The sequence below is a fragment of the Bufo bufo genome, chromosome 1 (genome assembly GCF_905171765.1).
Source record: "Bufo bufo chromosome 1, aBufBuf1.1, whole genome shotgun sequence".
NCBI classification, from domain to species: Eukaryota; Metazoa; Chordata; class Amphibia; order Anura; family Bufonidae; genus Bufo; species Bufo bufo.
Window position 1 is genome coordinate 722,679,174 of NC_053389.1, and position 19,993 is coordinate 722,699,166.

Genomic DNA, 19,993 nt, shown 5'->3' on the forward strand with positions numbered 1-19,993 from the left:
AAAAAGTGTCACACATCTGGTATTGCCGTACTCAGGAGAAGGTGGGGAATGTGTTTTGGGGTGTCATTTTACATATACCCCTGCTGGGTGAGAGAAATATCTTGGCAAAAGACAACTTTTCCCATTTTTTTATACAAAGTTGGCATTTGACCAAGATATTTATCTCACCCAGCATGGGTATATGTAAAATGACACCCCAAAACACATTCCTCAACTTCTCCTGAATACGGAGATACCAGATGTGTGACACTTTTTTGCAGCCTAGGTGGGCAAAGGGGCCCACATTCCAAAGAGCACCTTTCGAATTTCACTGGTCATTTTTTTACAGAATTTGATTTCAAACTCCTTACCACACATTTGGGCCCCTAGAATGCCAGGGCAGTATAACTACCCCACAAGTGACCCCATTTTGGAAAGAAGAGACCCCAAGGTATTTCGTGATGGGCATAGTGAGTTCATAGAAGTTTTTATTTTTTGTCACAAGTTAGTGGAATATGAGACTTTGTAAGAAAAAAAAAAATAAAAAAAAAATCATCATTTTCCGCTAACTTGTGACAAAAAATAAAAAGTTCTATGAACTCACTATGCCCATCAGCGAATACCTTAGGGTGTCTACTTTCCGAAATGGGGTCATTTGTGGGGTGTTTGTACTGTCTGGGCATTGTAGAACCTCAGGAAACATGACAGGTGCTCAGAAAGTCAGAGCTGCTTCAAAAAGCGGAAATTCACATTTTTGTACCATAGTTTGTAAACGCTATAACTTTTACCCAAACCATTTTTTTTTTACCCAAACATTTTTTTTTTATCAAAGACATGTAGAACTATAAATTTAGAGCAAAATTTCTATATGGATCTCGTTTTTTTTGCAAAATTTTACAACTGAAAGTGAAAAATGTCATTTTTTTGCAAAAAAATCGTTAAATTTCGATTAATAACAAAAAAAGTAAAAATGTCAGCAGCAATGAAATACCACCAAATGAAAGCTCTATTAGTGAGAAGAAAAGGAGGTAAAATTCATTTGGGTGGTAAGTTGCATGACCGAGCAATAAACGGTGAAAGTAGTGTAGTGCCGATTTGTAAAAAAGGGCCTGGTCTTTAGGGGGGTATAAACCTGTGGTCCTTAAGTGGTTAAATTTTTTATTTTATTTATAAAAATAAAAAAAAAAAAGCCAAATTTACCAAAAATTTGGAAAAATTTGCAAATTTCAATTTCTCCACTTTTATAATAGATAGTAATACCTCCAAAAATATTAATTACTTTACATTCCCCATATGTCTACTTCATGTTTGGATCATTTTGGGAATGCCATTTTATTTTTTGGGGACGTTAGCAGGCTTAGGCCTCTTTCACACAGGCGTTGCGGAAAAATGTGCGGGTGCGTTGCGGGAACACACACGATTTTTCCGCGCGAGTGCAAAACATTGTAATGCGTTTTGCACGCGCGTGAGAAAAATCGCGCATGTTTGGTACCCAAACCCGAACTTCTTCACAGAAGTTCGGGCTTGGGATCGGTGTTCTGTAAATAGTATTATTTTCCCTTATAACATGGTTATAAGGGAAAATAGCAGCATTCTGAATACAGAATGCAAAGTAAAATGGCGCTGGAGGGGTAAAAAAAAAAAAAATGTTTAACTCACCTTAGTCCACCTGATAGCGCAGCCGGCATCTGCTTCTGTCTCCTTTCTTTAGGACCTGGGTAAAGGACCTGTGATTACGTCCCTCCGGTCATCACATGGTACGTCACATGATCTTTTACCATGGTGAATCACCATGGTAAAAGATCATGTGACGTACCATGTGATGACCGGAGTGACGTCATCAAAGGTCCTGTAACTGTATTTAATGCTCACCACAGGTCCTTCAACAAAGGAGACACAAGGAGATGCAAGGCTACGCGAGCAAGTGGATTAAGGTGAGTTAAATGATTTTTATTTATTTTTTTTAACCCCTCCAGCGCTGTTTTACTATGCATTCTGTATTCAGAATGCTATTATTTTCCTTTATAACCATGTTATAAGGGAAAATAATAATGATCGGGTCTCCATCCCGATCGTCTCCTAGCAACCGTGCGTGAAAATCGCACCGCATCCGCACTTGGTTGCGGATGCTTGCGATTTTCACGCAACCCCATTCACTTCTATGGGGCCTGCGTTGCATGAAAAACACATAAAGAGGAGCATGCTGTGATTTTCATGCAACGCACAAGTGATGCGTGAAAATCACCGCTCGTGTGCACAGCCCCATAGAAATGAATGGGTCAGTATTCAGTGCGGGTGCAATGCGTTCACCTCCCGCATCGCATCCGCGCGGAATACTCGCTCGTGTGAAAGGGGCCTTAGAAGTTTAGAAGCAAATCTTAAAAATTTTCAGAAAATTCCAAAAACCCACTTTTTCAGGACCAGTTCAGGTTTGAAGTCACTTTGTGAGGCTTACATAATAGAAACCACACATAAATGTTACCCCATTTTAGAAACTACACCCCTCAAGGTATTCAAAACTGATTTTACAAACTTTGTTAACCCTTTAGGTGTTCCACAATAATTAATGGAAAATAGAGATAACATTTCAAAATGTCACTATTTTGGCAGAAATTCCATTTGAATCCATTTTTTCCAGCTACAAAGCAAGGGTTAACAGCCAAACAAAACTCAATATGTATTTCCCCGATTCTGGAGTATACAGAAACACCCCATATGTGGTCGCAATGGGGTCGCAAACTGCTGTACAGGCACACGGCAGGGCGTAGAGGGAAAGGAATGCCATATGGTTTTTGGAAAGCAGATTTCACTGGGATAATTTTAAGCTGCCATGTCACATTTGAAGACCCCCTGATGCACCCCTAGAGTAGAAACATCAAAAAAGTGACCTAATTTTAGAAAGGACACCCCTCAATGTATTAAAAACTGATTTTACAAACTTTGTTAACCCTTTAGGTGTTCCACAAGAATTGATGAAAAATAAAGTGAAATTCTGAAATTTTATCTCTTTTGGCAGATTTTCTATTTTAATCCTTTTTTTCTAGTCACAAAGCAAGCGTAAACAGCCAAACAAAACTCAATACTTATGGCCCCAATTCTGTAGTTTACAGAAACACCCTACAGGTGGTCGTAAACTGCTGTACGGGAACACGGCAGAGCGCAGAAGGAAAGGAACGCCATACGGTTTTTGGAAGACAGATTTTGCTGGACTGGTTTTTTGACACCATGTCCCATTTGAACCCCCCCTGATGCACCCCTAGAGTCGAAACTCCAAAAAAGTGACCCCATTTTGGAAACTACGGGATAAGGTGGCAGTTTTGTTGGTACTATATTAGGGTACATATGATTTTTGATATTTACAACATTCATCTGACAGGTTAGGTCATGTGGTATTTTTATAGAGCAGGTTGTCACGGACGCGAAAATACCAAATATGACAATTTTTTGGTTGTTTCAATTTTACATAAAGCATTTTTGAAAAAAAATAGATTTTTTTGTGTCTCCACATTCTGAAAGCCGTAGTTTTATTTATTTTTTGGGCGACTGTGTAGGGGCTCATTTTTTCGGGATGAGGTGACGGTTAGAGTGGTTAGAGGGTGCATATGACTTTTTGATCGCTTGCTATTACACTTTTTGTGATGTAGGGTGACAAAAAATGGCCGTTTTTATTTTTTTATGGTATTTACCTGAGGGGTTAGGTCATGTGGTATTTTTATAGAGCAGGTTGTTACAGACGCGGCAATACCTAATACATACACTTTATTTACTTAGGTTTTACACAATAACAGCATTTTTGAAACCATTGTTTTTTCTATTTTTTGGCCGATTGTCTTCGGTAGGGGCTAATTTTTTGTGGGATGAGGTGACTGTTAGATTGGTACTATTTTGGTGGGTATACGCATTTTTGATCGCTTGGAGTTGCACTTTTAGTGATGTAAGGTGACCAAAAAATGGTTTATTTAGCAGGTTTTTTTTTTAGGGCGTTCATCTGAGGGGTTAAGTCATGTGTTAGTTTTATAGAGCCGGTCGATACGGATGCGGCGATACCTAATATGTGTACTTTTCTTTTTTCTCCTATTTTTTAAAAACTTTTTTCCTTTATTTTGGCAAAAGGATACTTTTAAAGCTTCAAGTAAAAAAATAAAAATACATTTTTTACTCTTTCTTTTCAGTTGATTTTTTTGTCCCACTCTGGGACTTCAAATTTTGGGGGTCTGATCCCCTTTACAATGCATTCCAATACTTCTGTATTGGAATGCATTGGCTGTAAGTGTAATACAGTGTGCTTTACACATACAGCTTCCTGCCTGTGAGATCCAGGGGGCTGGATCTCACAGGCTCTCCCCCGGTAGGCATCACGCTGCCTTCCATGCCATCGGGTCCCCGTCACAGCAACACAGGGACCCGATGGCCGCTCTGATTCCCGCGAGGACATCGCATGTGCCGCGGTCAGCGCTGACCACGGAACATCAAGGGTTAATGCGCCGGCATGCAGCAGGGGTCCGGCTATCAGTGACTGCCAGACCCCTGCCGTGGATAGGGCGGGCGCATTCCCTGCACCCGCCCGATCACAGTGCTGTACATGTACGGCACGGGTCCTCTACGGGTTAAATGGTAATGCCCTCTGTGCGACTAATTTTGATTTGCACGATACAATAATTATCCAGGATTTGAGGTTTTGGTGCTCTCCAACTACATATTAATTTGCTAAGCAAGTTGCCCAGATTCAATATCACATAAGCAAGGGGTAGTTTATAACAGTACCTTTGTTGTTTTTGTCCTATCTAGTAAGGCTGAAAAAATTACGTAGTTTGTAAAGTTATGCAAATGAGGGGCAGTGTTCTGGCTGGAAGTGCCCAGGTCTCTTAGCGATCTACACGCCTAACCCCTCCCCATTGTATTCTCTGGCCCGCCCCGTAATGAGCTTGCGTCATACACTTCAGTTCTCGTCTGCCACGCCCGCCGGGCCAAGGCATGCGCAGTGTTCTGCCCACTATGGGCAGAGGCACAGCCGTGTGCAACAGGCATGCGCCAGTTAATGCCGTGGCTCACCAGCAGCGGACAGCGAGCTGTGGTATTAACTGGAGCATGCACACTGCATCGTGCCCTCATTTGCATAACTTTAAAAACTCGTTTTTTCAGCCTTAGGCCTCATGCACACAAATGTATTTTCATTCTGTGTCAGTTCAGTTCTTTTGCGGACCGCATACAGAACCATTCATTTCAACGGGTCCGCAAAAAAAAAAAAAACTTCCATTCAGCAAAATACGGAATGCACACGAATGTCATCCATATTCTTTGGGGACCGCAAAATACATACGGTCGTGTGCATAAGGCCTTACTAGATGGGACAAAAACAAGAAAGGTACTGTTATAATCGTGTGCGTGTACAAGAACTAGTAGTCCAAAACATGAAAACTTGTGACAGACTCCCTTTAAATGTATTTTATTGGGATTTTACGTGGTAGACCAACACAAAGTAGTAAGTACGTGTAAAGTAAAAAAAGAAAATGATTTTTCAAAAGTTTTAATAAATAAAAATCTGGAAAGTGTGGCATGCATTTGTATTTAGCTCCCCTGGGTCAATACTTTGTAGGACCACCTTTTGCTGCAGTTACAGCTGTGAGTCTTTTGGGGTATAGGTCTCTACCAGCTTTGCATATCTAGAGCAGGGCTCCAGACAAAAAAAAATATCAAGGAGCCATTGGCTCCTAACCTAAAAAATTTAGTCGCCAAATTTAAAATACATATAATTACGGTATAATAAAATAAAAAGAAATGTTTTACCTAGGGTTGTCACGATACCAAAATTTAGACTCAATTTCGATACCATAAAAAAAGTACTGTGATACTCGATACCACGTGAAAAAAAAATAAAAACGCCAAAAAAGCTGCATGCATTCCACATTTTATGGAACGTCTGGACTAGGTGTAGGCGATATGGCCTAAAATCTATATTGCGATATAATTTTAAGCATGTGCGATATGCGATATACACTGCGTGCAGAATTATTAGGCAAATGAGTATTTTGACCACATCATCCTCTTTATGCATGTTGTCTTACTCCAAGCTGTATAGGCTCGAAAGCCTACTACCAATTAAGCATATTAGGTGATGTGCATCTCTGTAATGAGAAGGGGTGTGGTCTAATGACATCAACACCCTATATTAGGTGTGCATAATTATTAGGCAACTTCCTTTCCTTTGGCAAAATGGGTCAAAAGAAGGACTTGACAGGCTCAGAAAAGTCAAAAATAGTGAGATATCTTGCAGAGGGATGCAGCACTCTTAAAATTGCAAAGCTTCTGAAGCGTGATCATCGAACAATCAAGCGTTTCATTCAAAATAGTCAACAGGGTCGCAAGAAGCGTGTGGAAAAACCAAGGCGCAAAATAACTGCCCATGAACTGAGAAAAGTCAAGCGTGCAGCTGCCAAGATGCCACTTGCCACCAGTTTGGCCATATTTCAGAGCTGCAACATCACTGGAGTGCCCAAAAGCACAAGGTGTGCAATACTCAGAGACATGGCCAAGGTAAGAAAGGCTGAAAGACGACCACCACTGAACAAGACACACAAGCTGAAACGTCAAGACTGGGCCAAGAAATATCTCAAGACTGATTTTTCTAAGGTTTTATGGACTGATGAAATGAGAGTGAGTCTTGATGGGCCAGATGGATGGGCCCGTGGCTGGATTGGTAAAGGGCAGAGAGCTCCAGTCCGACTCAGACGCCAGCAAGGTGGAGGTGGAGTACTGGTTTGGGCTGGTATCATCAAAGATGAGTTTGTGGGGCCTTTTCGGGTTGAGGATGGAGTCAAGCTCAACTCCCAGTCCTACTGCCAGTTTCTGGAAGACACCTTCTTCAAGCAGTGGTACAGGAAGAAGTCTGCATCCTTCAAGAAAAACATGATTTTCATGCAGGACAATGCTCCATCACACGCGTCCAAGTACTCCACAGCGTGGCTGGCAAGAAAGGGTATAAAAGAAGAAAATCTAATGACATGGCCTCCTTGTTCACCTGATCTGAACCCCATTGAGAACCTGTGGTCCATCATCAAATGTGAGATTTACAAGGAGGGAAAACAGTACACCTCTCTGAACAGTGTCTGGGAGGCTGTGGTTGCTGCTGCACGCAATGTTGATGGTGAACAGATCAAAACACTGACAGAATCCATGGATGGCAGGCTTTTGAGTGTCCTTGCAAAGAAAGGTGGCTATAATGGTCACTGATTTGTTTTTGTTTTGTTTTTGAATGTCAGAAATGTATATTTGTGAATGTTGAGATGTTATATTGGTTTCACTGGTAAAAATAAATAATTGAAATGGGTATATATTTGGTTTTTGTTAAGTTGCCTAATAATTATGCACAGTAATAGTCACCTGCACACACAGATATCCCCCTAAAATAGCTAAAACTAAAAACAAACTAAAAACTACTTCCAAAAATATTCAGCTTTGATATTAATGAGTTTTTTGGGTTCATTGAGAACATGGTTGTTGTTCAATAATAAAATTAATCCTCAAAAATACAACTTGCCTAATAATTCTGCACTCCCTGTATATTGCGATATATTGTTTTCTGTATTGGGGGGGGTTTAAACTTTTTTTTTTTTTTTACTTTTTATTTAATAACTATTAGCCTCCTTAAGGGCTAGAACCCTTGTCATATTCACCCTAATAGAGCTCTATTAGGGTGAATAGGACTTTACACTCTCCCTGCTGCCCTGTGCACACAACAGCAGGGAGCTGACCATGGCAGCCAGCCTCTGATGTGCCCCCCCCCCCAGCCTCTGATGTGCCCCCCCCCAGCCTCTGATGTGCCCCCCCCAGCCTCTGATGTGCCCCCCCCCCCAGCCTCTGATGTGCCCCCCCCCCAGCCTCTGATGTGCCCCCCCCCCAGCCTCTGATGTGCCCCCCCCCCCCCCAGCCTCTGATGTGCCCCCCCCCCCCCAGCCTCTGATGTGCCCCCCCCCCCCCAGCCTCTGATGTGCCCCCCCCCAGCCTCTGATCCGCCCCCTCTGGTAACTCAAACCCACCCCCTCCCTCCTTAGTATTACTCATTGGTGGCAGTGGGGGGGGAGGGGGACCCTGTGGCCATAATTGGTGGCAGTGGCCACAGGGTCCCCCCCCCCCCATCATTGGTGGCAGTGGGCAGTTCCGATCGGAGTCCCAGCAGTGTAATGCTGGGGCTCCGATCGGTTACCATGGCAGCCAGGAGTCACGCTACTGAAGTCCTTGCTGCGATGGTATGTTAGTGAGCAGCATTATACTCACGTGCGCTGTGGCCGCCGGGCGCTCCTTCTTCTGTCTGTGCGGCTCATTGCTAATGCTTATAGCATTAGCAATGCGCCGCACAGACCTATGAGAAGGAGCGCCCGGCGGCCACAGCGCACGTTAGTATAATGCTGCTCACTAACATACCATCGCAGCCAGGACTTCAGTAGCGTCCTGGCTGCCATGGTAACCGATCGGAGCCCCAGCATTACACTGCTGGGACTCCGATCGGAACTGCCCACTGCCACCAATGATGGGGGGGAAGGAGGGGGACCCTGTGGGATATGGCCGGCACATTCATTGGTGGTGCAGTGGCCACAGTCCCGTCTCTCCCCTCCTCCTCCTACTCTGTCCTCATTGGTGTTCAGCGGCAGCCGCGCACAGTGGGGAGGGAGGGACTCCCTCCTTCTCCCTCCACTGCGGTCCGGCGATATGGCGAAAATCCATATCGTGGCCCAAATTTATATCGCATATCACCTATACCGCCCACCCCTAGTCTGGACCATAATAGAACAGTCCGATCCTAATTTTTGTGACAAGGTGACAAAAAAATGGCAAATTGCAAGTTTTTTTTTTCTGTTCCGGCGTTCACCACATACTTTTAAATATTTTAGTAGTTCGCACGTTTTTTGGGTGTGGCGATAAGACTTACCTGTAGGCATTAGAATGAAGCAATCCTCTCCACATAAGGAGGCATTGATGGCTTCCAGCTGGTTAGTTCGAAAGCGGTGCAACCCAAATTTCTTATGGAATATCTTCATCATTTCTTTCGAGTGGGGAAAGGTGAAGCCCCGAAATCGCTCATGAGCTGGGTTCTCTATTGGTGGCTTTATGAAAGAATCTGTGAGACATAAGAGTGGGTCAATTTTCCACATCACATAATGTTAAAAAATAAGAAAGAAATGAAGATAAGCAAATGAGTCAGACAAATCTAGAAGAATCCATCAAAATATCTGAAACAGGAAAATTACATTTCTCGTTAATGTCATTGGGGGACACAGCACCATGGGTATACGCCCAGCTACCACTAGGTTGGCTCCGCCCAGGTGGGCTATAGCCTCTCCACAGAAACTAGGCTAATCAGTTTTTGTCTAGTGTCCGTAGGAGGCAGACATGACCTGCTGTTTTTTTGCAGGTCTTGCTGCTTTTTTATTCTTTTATTCCTTTTTCTTTTCGTCTGCAGGTCTCGGTCTGCTGCAGGATGGGGCTCCATCGTAGATAACCACTTTAGTTGCACCCCCTGCGGGCGCGTACTTTGAGTGCCTCGCCATTCACCCCGTCTCCCTTTACTGCATCCGCAGTGGCATGCCGGCAATCCCATGTAAGTGCGAGTTTGCTGAAAGGGCGCCCTGGAAGACGCCGGACGGTAAGTATTTTCCCCTGTGTCCCTGCCCCATGTGGTCCCCCGGATTAGACCCCCTTCCTGGCCACGGGATGGGATTCCATATTTTTCGGTGGTCTTTTGTTTGCCCCGTCCCCCTTTTTTACTCTCCCTGGCCACCCACTCCTCACCATCCTGGTTTGTATGGCGCATCCTCTGCCTCTACTTCTAATTTACCATTAGCATTTTTCTTCGGCCTGTACCTTGGTCCCAGGTGCTCCTTTTACCCCGTTTTTCCCCTCCCAGTGCATCGCTTTCCCACAGGAGGCCCCCCACCTGTTTTTCTTTCTCCGGAGGGCCCCCGTTTTCCAGCAGTTCCTACCAGTCGATGGCAGACCTTTTTCAGCCAGCTTTTTCTCAGTCTAGGCTGCATCCCCCCCCCCCCCTTTTCTGAACCTCTGCCCCTTCTATCACAGGTAAGCGTGGGCTTTGCCGGGGGGAAGGGGTACTCTTCCAGTACTCTGGGGATCTCCTGGTATCTCTCCTGCAAGCTTCCTGCATGTTCGGTGGCTGCTGCAGTACCTCTTCGGGGGGACAGCACCTGGGGTCTGGCAACCTTTTTGCTTTTCAGGCTTCCCCTCAGCCTCCATGTACGCTTCCTGAGTAGACTGTCTGTCCCAGCTTCCCCCCGCCCCTTCTATCACAGGTAAGCGTGGGCTTTGCCGGGGGGGTACTCTTCCAGTACTCTGGGGATCTCCTGGTATCTCTCCTGCAAGCTTCCTGCATGATCGGTGGCTGCTGCAGAACCTCTTCAGGGGGGCAGCACCAGGGGTCTGGCAACCTTTTTGCTTTTCAGGCTTCCCCTCAGCCTCCATGTACTCTTCCTGAGTAGACTGTCTGTCCCAGCCTCCCCCCGGGGTCACCACGTACTTACGTGCGCCCGTTGCAATAGGAGGTTGCTATGCAGTTAGCCTTCCCCTCTTTGTACGCAGTGCCTTGTCCTTAGGCTCCCTCAGGGAATCTAGCCCTGCCCTCCCAAATCCATGGAGTTAGTGGACCACTTGCTTGCCCAATTGCAGCCGCCTCTGCCAACGGGGTACGTTCACGCTCAGACACCAGGTCCAGTAATCGACCTAGGGTTGTCTCAACTAGATCCTGCTCCTCTTCTGTGTCCTAGGGTCACTCCAGGACAGAAATCTCTACTCTCATGCGGCAGCATCCTCCCCCCTGGGAGTCCTTTGCTTCCTGCCTCGGTCCATATCAAAGGGCAGAGTCCAATAGCGGCCTAGGGTCTCCCCTCATAGGTTCCGCCCACCCCCTGCATCCTGGTTTCCTCCCAAGACGGGACTAGCACTGAGGGGAAACGCCTCAGGTTTCTCTTGCCTCATCAGGGGACTCCTCTGCACAGATTCTGACTCGGAACAGAGCATCAGGCGGTCTTCCACCATACAGAATCTCTCTGGGTTGTCAAAGACAAATGTCCACTGAGGAACCTCTCCTCTCCAGGGTTGGTACCGCCTTTAGTGGATTTTCAGATGGCATTCCCCTAGTTGCACAGGTAATTATCCATACAGGTAAGTCAGCTTGCCGCCTCTCCAGTAGGTGGTGCTTTACCCGCCACAGTGATTAGCACGCCGGCACACCTATGTGGTGTCCCAGGTATGTACTCCTTCCCCTTCACAGGGGGGTACTTGTACCACTGCCAAATAATGTATCCAGCAGACTTTCCTGGTTCCAATGCATCTCCTTTTCAGCTGGAGTAATTTCACTATTACCGGGGGCTATTTTATACACACCCTCCTAATCTGAGAGTGTTCCAGGCCACTGTATTACTTCTCCAAGTCCTGTTATGCACCAGACAAATCACACTCCCTCCGCCATGGGCAGGTTGTTAGCCATCATGCTAGGTTTGTTCTTTGTCAACCCTATAAAGTACTACTGTATTCTGCACAGCCGCGCTATTCCATTTCATGGATGGAGTACTCGCATTGTTGTTACTGCCTCTCTGTTTTGTTGAGTTACATGGCCCAGTCCTGGCAGAGTACCTGGATCACCACTGGATGTTCCATCCTGCAGGGATACGAAGCATTATGAGCACCAGCCGCTACTGCAGTTTTCAGATCATCGCTGGACGTCCTCTCCGACATGGCTGTGACAGGACTAGCAAGCGCCACACACCTACTTGGTGGGTGGAATTTTCCGCTGCTCACTCTGATATCGGACATGGTCCTGTAGTTCTTCCAAGGTCCGGGTGTTCAAGGTACTCCCTTATGTTCTCTGATTAGTGTGCTACATGACAGAAGTGCCGTTTGCTTGGACCTTGCCGGTGTCTGCACCTGTCAGTTTCTTCCCCCTTCCTTAGGGGTTTCATTGTGCTCTGCTGGTAACTGGTTTCTACATGTCAGTGTAGTCTCTCCCGGCTTCCTCTGCCAAATTCTGCATCCTTTTCTGGCATATGGATGTCTGGCGATTCTTTAACAAAATCCAGGGTGCTGTACTTGCCCCTTCCGGGGCAGTGTTCTACAATATGCTAGTCACTACACTTGGGATGGTTGGTCTAGCCATGGCTGATTTTTTCCCCCTATGGTTGCTACATTTCATTTTTCCTTTGATAGTCTGGCTATTATTGTCCTCGTGTGGTCCAGTTCTGTGGACCCTATTTGAGCCTTTGACTGGGTAATCCTGCCCCAATGATTCTTAGACCATCTAACTGGCCGGTTTCCTCTGGGGAAGCTACTCATGGCATCTCTGACTGCACATCAGCTGCTTCTATAGACCCGGTTTGGTTCTTTTCCCTCCTGGGTCCCCATAGGCTTGTTTCCCTCTTGAGATTCTAACCTCTCTTTCCATCTCCCCAGGTTCAGGTCCTGGTACCTGGGAGTTTGTTGCTCCGTTTTGCAATTTACATTCGTATTAGCCACTCCTGGGATGGAGCTTTCCCTCAATTTGAGAACTGTTCCTCCTTAGGCTGTTTGGAGTCCCCTCTCTCTCTCTCAGACAAGTGTGTCTCCACTAGTATTACCAGGGACTGCGACTGGTTCGTTGTTTTCTTTCCCTGAGACTTCATGTGGCCAGGGATTTCTCTGGTCTTCCATTTCACAGTGTTATTTTGTTCCAGTTTTTCTGAGGCTCGATTGTCGCCTCCTTTGTATGGGAAGCATGTCTTTACGTTCCCTTCTCCTGGCCATTACCGAGGACCCCCTTCTCCCCCAGAGGTTGGCTGCTTTCTCTGGCAGGAGAAACACTAGGGTGTTTCTCTTTTTCCACCTGCCTTGCAGTGAAAGAAGGCTTGCTCCCTCCTCCCATGGCGAGTCTTTGCTATTCTTTCTTTCAATCGTTCAGCCTCCAGTGCTTCCTTGTTTCCTCTCTACCCTGGCTTTCACATGATGTTTGCCACGGACAGGCCATGTTTTTGGTCTGACACAAATTTTTTTCCTTGCCGGGTCCTCTTACTGGTCGGGTTCCTTTGCTTCCAGGCATTATGGAATCTCCTTCGTTTTGCTGAGGGGTGGTCCACAGGGTCTTAGTTTAGCTTGTCTCCAGAAAGTTTTTTCCTTGGTTCAGGACTGCTCCTGTCCTTTTCCCAGGCATTTTCTCTCCCGCCAGGTTCCATCATAGTCTAATTATTCTTGTTGGGTCTGTCCTCTTATAGATCCTCCTCCTGGAGCATCCTTCTATATGCAGAGCGCTAGGCCATTATCAACAGACACCTTCCGGTTGTGCTGCTCTCCTGTTTCTTCAGGGGGAGCCCTGGTTCTTCCAGATCCTTCCTCGGGCTCTCTAGTGCGCACTTGTTCTACTCTTGGTTCTTGCGCAGGACATCTAGCCCTAGTCCCTGTGGCGAAACCAACCTCGCCACAGTGTTTTGGAGGGGGCTGTTTGCCAGCCTCCTGCCCCAGGATTATGGCCCATACTAACTTTGAAGGAGAAGACAGACCGGCCGCACAGCTTAAATCTGTGGAACTGTTTTGGGCAGGAAAGCCATGCTTGCGGCTGGCCAAATGTGACTTCCATGGTATTCGGGAACCCCTGCTCGGATCTGGGTGATTTTGAGATATGTTGTTCACCCAGATCAGAGCTATCTATGGATGTATACATTATGGGGATGTGTGGGGTTTTGAGGTGTTTTCTGTGTGTTGGGAAAAATGTGTGGTTTCTGTCTGGTAGTGATTAAGTTAGCCCATTCTGTTCGGTAATTGTATTTTATGGATTTCTTCTCAGACAATGCCAATGTGTTAGTTAATTGCGTCTCAGACAATGCTCATTGCATTTTGTTGATTGCATTATAGACAGAGGGAAGAGGATTTTGTGTACAATTGCTGGGAGGGTTTCAATACTGTAAATGCATGTGATTGGCTAAAATATAAACTGTCAGTCTTTTACAAGGGCCCCAGGGGGAGTGTCCCTTGCTAGGAGACCTGCATAAAAGGCTGAAAAATAACCCATTAAAGAGTTCCTGCTTTGCCCCTTTATGAAGTCTTGGCTCATGTTTGGGGGAGTGGATAACTACACTCTTGGGGATTGCTATATCATAATACTCCCCTGAGTATAAGCTCTTGTAAGAGCTTGTTCCTGGTTCCTGTCTCTGCATTTAGGAGAGGTTCACCCACTGGAGCCTTGGCGTAGGTCCAGGGTGGGTAGGAGACGGCGAGACCTCCACCAAGCTTCGGTGGTTCGTGGGGTCTGCAGCACTGACGGTGTCAAGTGGAGTGCATGGAGTCCTCTGGAAGCACTAGGAGCATCTATCGACGGAGGTACCCGGTCGGGGTGCTAGGCGTTCCGTTACAGTCCCTATTCTCTAGCTTCTTATTTTTCCCACCTTTGGTTGAGCTGGGTGTTTGCCTTTGTTCCTTTCTTGCATATGGCCTTTTTTCCCCCCAGGCACTTGTCCTTGGGATCCTGGCGGTCTCCCATAATTTTTTTCTTTGGAACCATTTAATGCTATGGCCCCTCCTGGTCTGGTTGGGTCACAGGGTTCTACAGCACCTGTGCGTCCAACTTTTTGGATGAGATTTCCTTCCCACTCTCGGGGACTGCTTTGGGACGTCCCATGGTGCACTGTCCCCCAATGACAATGAGAAAATTGGATTTTTGTACTTGCTGTAAAATCCGTTTCTTGTTCAATTCATTGGGGGACACAGATCCCACCATTTGTTTTCATTTGTCTTCTGTCACTTCTGTTCTTTTTCCTTCCCCCATCCAGGACATGTTGGTTCTTTGCTTTTGTTTCCCTGTCCTACTGATACTGGTACAAACTGATTAGCCTAGTGTCTGTGGAGAGGGTAAAACCCACCTGGGCGAAGCCAACCTTTTTCATATCTAGTGTCGCCTCCTTGTGGTAGCTGGGCGGACACGCATGGTGCTGTGTCCAATGAATTAAACGAGAAACGGATTTTACGGCAAGTACAAAAATCCAATTATCTTAAGATTTGTAGAATTAGTTGGTAGATTGGAGACCTGGCTGTAAGCAGATGGCAGGTGCTTATCCTTGTACAACAAAATAATCAGGCTACTAAATCATGCTGAGGGGGCCAATTATGACTGCACATCTAAGATTTTCAGAAACGTTTGTAATGGCAACTTTCCTTGGTAATAATGGCACATTGTGAGGGGGCGCAGAAGCTGGTCTCTCAGTAATTAACATCAATTTAATATGGGGTTTTCATGATGAGATACCTTTAAAGTGGACCTGTTACCAAAATGCAATGCAATCTGCAGTCAGCATAGATTCAGAAAAACCTGTACCGTAATTTTTTTAATTTAAAGGATTTTTCTGAGACTTTTTACCTGATGACCTATTCTCTGGATAGGTCATCAGCATCCGATCGGTGGGGGTCTGATACTCAGGACCCCCGAAGATCAGCTGTTTGAGAAGGCACCGACGCTCCTGTGAGCGCTGCAGCCTTCTCACAGCTTTCCCTAGGCCAGTGACGACACGGTCATCGGTCACATGACCTAAGAACAGCTCAGCCCCATAGAAGCGAATGGTGCTGAGCTGCGACACCAAGCTCAGCCGCTATACTAAGTACAGTGTTATGCTTGGTAAGCATGGAGAAGGACAGGGCGCTCAAACAGAAGATCAGCGGGGGTTCCGGGTGTCAGACCCCCACCAATCAGATATACTCTGGATAGAAAATGAATAGAGAGACAACTGGCATTCACTATGTGGGTTACATCAACAGCATTTAATAGCCACTAGTAGTGTTGAGCGAACTTCTGTTTTAAGTTCGGCGTCTAAAGTTCGGCTTCCGGTTAGCGGAGGATCCAGATATGGATTCCGAATTCCGTTGTGGTCCGTGGTAGCGGAATCAATAATCGGCCATTATTGATTCCGCTACCACGGACCACAACGGAATTCGGAATCCATATCGGGATTCTCCGCTAACCGGAAGCCGAACTTTAGACGCCGAACTTAAAACAGAAGTTCACTCAACACTAGCCACTAGCTCAGCAATGGAGTGTAAGCGGCAAAAATACAACATATAATAAAACGATCTAATAAAATACAATATCCGGAAATATCAATCACATAAAAAACCCTAAAAATATAAAAAGCAGTCCACTGGTGATAGGACCCTATATGGGAAGAGTCCTTTATATATTGCAAGGCTTGATAAATATCCAACAGCCTAAATATAATTCCAATATTACACCTGTGTGATCTTTATGAACAGATTCTGTGGTAGCGGTTACCGCAATGTCCCTTAGATGCAAGGTGTGGACATCCACTAGAGAGCAATGTCCCTTTGACGCGTTTTGGGGACTTCGCTCCCCTTCCTCAGTGGCTATATCCCTGCTGACACATCACTTCCTTTTATATTGCCACAGGTACTTTTCAAAATCTGGACTGGAATATCTTTTTCATGTGCTGCGATTTAAAATGCGTTTTTCATGCGGGTTTTTTCTGTATCTTCATCATATTGCTACCAATAGTACTTGCAATGAAAGAAAAATTACTACCGGGTTGCTTTCTATTGATAAATATACATAATATGTAAAAAAAAATAAGTAAAAAATATATATAAAAACCTCAGTTAAAAATCTGTATATATACAGCACAAGTAGTATAAATTTTTTAAGTCTTTTAAGGCTCAAACAGAATAATCATCATCATCATAATCACATATTTACCTTTGTAATTCTAACTGTTCGGAGCAATTTAATATGGATCGGAATGGGGAAGGACAATTAGAAAATAATGAACAGATGAGGTCAAAGCAATTACCGTATTTTTCGCTTTATAAGACGCACTTTTTCCCCCCCAAAAGTAGGGGGGAAATGGCCGTGCGTCTTATAAAGCAAATACTTCGCTGGCCGCTATGCTGCACAGCGCGGCCAGCGAAGTATCAGTGACAGTGTGGAGGGAGGAGGCGGAGACACTCATGGCGGGGCCCGGTGCAGTGACTCTACTCTAATACACCAGCCCCGCAACTGTTAAACATTCAATCTGATCTATATCTAATAGTATATGCTCTGTACGGCTCTTACTGTAGTACTGCAAGTATAGCGCAGACCGGCATCTCCATCGGTCATGCGCCGCTTGCCGCACCTCCTTCCTCATGCGCCGTCTGCTCCAGCTCCCTCTGTCATGCGCTGCCTGCCCCAGCTCCCTCCTCATGCGCCGCCTGCCTGCTTATCTCACTTTATGAATGAACGGGCAAGCGGCACATGACAGAGGGAGCTGGAGCAGACGGCGCATGAGGAAGGAGGTGCGGCAAGCGGCGCATGACCGATGGAGATGCCGGTCTGCGCTATACTTACAGTACTACAGTAAGAGCCGTACAGAGCATATACTATTAGATATAGATCAGATTGAATGTTTAACAGTTGCGGGGCCCGGTGTATTAGAGTAGAGTCACTGCACCGGGCCCCGCCATGAGTGTCTCCGCCTCCTCTCTCCACACTGATGCATCTGATGGGGGATCTGTAGATGACACTTATGGGGATCTGTGGATGACATAAGTGTTATGCACAGATCCCCCCCCTCAGTGTCATGCACAGATCCCCCCCTCAGTGTCATGCACAGATCCCCCCCTCAGTGTCATGCACAGATCGCCCCCTCAGTGTTATGCACAGATCCCCCCCTCAGTGTCATGCACAGATCCCCCCCCCCTCAGTGTCATGCACAGATCCCCCCCCCCCTCAGTGTCATGCACAGATCCCCCCCCCCCCCCTCAGTGTCATGCACAGATCCCCCCCCCTCAGTGTCATGCACAGATCCCCCCCCCTCAGTGTCATGCACAGATCCCCCCCCCTCAGTGTCATGCACAGATCCCCCCCCCCAGTGTCATGCACAGATCCCCCCCCTCAGTGTCATGCACAGATCCCCCCCCCAGTGTCATGCACAGATCCCCCCCCCTCAGTGACATGCACAGATCCCCCCCCTCAGTGTCATGCACAGATCCCCCCCTCAGTGTCATGCACAGATCCCCCCCCCCCTCAGTGTCATGCACAGATCCCCCCCCCCCTCAGTGTCATGCACAGATCCCCCCCCCCCTCAGTGTCATGCACAGATCCCCCCCTCAGTGTCATGCACAGATCCCCCCCTCAGTGTCATGCACAGATCCCCCCCTCAGTGTCATGCACAGATCCCCCCCTCAGTGTCATGCACAGATCCCCCCCTCAGTGTCATGCACAGATCCCCCCCTCAGTGTCATGCACAGATCCCCCCCTCAGTGTCATGCACAGATCCCCCCCTCAGTGTCATGCACAGATCCCCCCCCCTCAGTGTCATGCACAGATCCCCCCCCCTCAGTGTCATGCACAGATCCCCCCCCTCAGTGTCATGCACAGATCCTCCCCTCAGTGTCATGCACAGATCCCCCCCCTCAGTGTCATGCACAGATCCCCCCCCTCAGTGTAATGCACAGATCCCCCCCTCAGTGTCATGCACAGATCCCCCCCTCAGTGTCATGCACAGATCCCCCCCTCAGTGTCATGCACAGATCCCCATAACAGTGCGTTATCCACAGACCACCTTTAGTTCAAAAGCTACCAAAAACGAGATTTTTGTGAAACTCACCTGTAAAATCTCTTTCTCGCGTAGTTCATTGGGGGACACAGGACCGTGGGTATAGCTTGCTGCTGCCACTAGGAGGCGACACTAGGCTGAAAAGTGATAACTCCTCCCCTGCAGGCTATACCCCCTTCAGCCTGGAGAGAGCATATCAGTTTGTGCCCAAGCAATAGGAGTAGGAGAAAAAAAACCAAACAACCAACAACTGGTCAACGCCAGTCGGATCAAACCAGAACTGGGGCCATACTGGCTCCACAACCGCCAACAATCACGGCAAACAGAAATTACTGGGTGGGAGCTGTGTCCCCCAATGAACTACGCGAGAAAGAGATTTTACAGGTGAGTTTCACAAAAATCTCGTTTTCTCGCTGGTATCATTGGGGGACACAGGACCGTGGGACGTCCTAAAGCAGTCCACGGGGAGGGAACAAATCACATGCCCATGGAGTAAAACGCCTTAGAGGATGCGTAACTCGCTGCCGCCTGCAGACTTTGCTGCCTGGAACGGTATCCGCCGGTGCCTAGGAAGGCACCCGGTAAGACTTGACGAACGTGTGCCCAGAAGATCAAGACATTGCCTTCCACACTGGGAAGCTACTGCATGAAGGAGATGGACCCGAGAAGCACCGACCGCTGGTCGGGTGGGCCAAGACTCAGCTGGGCGTTGCCTTACCCGGAGGGCGGAATGCCTGAGCAACTGTATAACGGATCTATCTGGAAAACATCCTTTGGAGGCCGTCAGCCTTGACAACGACCCCAGGATAAAAATTGGTAGAAGTCCGTACGGCTGTCAGCGCTAGTCAAGGACAAGCAAGCTCAGAGGCCAAATAACATGGCTGATGGAGAGCTCGGTCTGTGTAATGCGAGGGAGAAAGAAGAGAAGCCCATGTCTGTGAGGGCGTGGAAAGACAACCACCTTCTGCGAAAAAAGAGGATCCTGGACGGAACACTGCCCTATGTTCATACTTAAAGAAAAAAAGTACGTACCAGAAGGCGTACCAATCTCTGAGAAAAAAATAAAAATAAAAAATTAACGCCACGAAATAGCTGGCTCCTGGCCGCAGCTGTGGAAGTAGAACTAAAAGGCCAAGTCCGCAGGATTCACCTCTGGTCAAGAGAACGCCCCCTAGGGAGCAGAATATTAGTAGACCGACGCCCTTATAGCCGTAGAGGCTTGTGTAGAGATTTCTAGTGAGAGAGGCTGCCCGAGAATCACTAAGAAACAAACGCCTGAGCCAGGCGTGCCCCACTGCCGGCCAAAGCATCAACACCACGCGAGAAAGGTAAAGTAAAGCCAATGTGAGCACCACTTGTGATGGGTCAGTGACCATATTTTAACCAAGCGGCAACGCTGTCTGGAAGGGCAGATGAGTGGAACAAAGATGAGAGAAATACTCTTGCCG

The 19,993-nt window shown here is 46.9% G+C and overlaps 1 protein-coding gene across 1 annotated transcript in view; it reads right to left on the reverse strand.

Annotated features, from left to right (window-relative positions):
- The window catches only part of BLM (BLM RecQ like helicase), a 128,405-nt gene that overhangs the window by 71,995 nt on the left and 36,417 nt on the right, over positions 1–19,993 (reverse strand). The window contains exon 8 of the mRNA XM_040414371.1: positions 8,906–9,094. Coding sequence (XP_040270305.1) covers positions 8,906–9,094 — 189 coding nt within the window. The remainder of the gene's footprint in view (positions 1–8,905; positions 9,095–19,993) is intronic.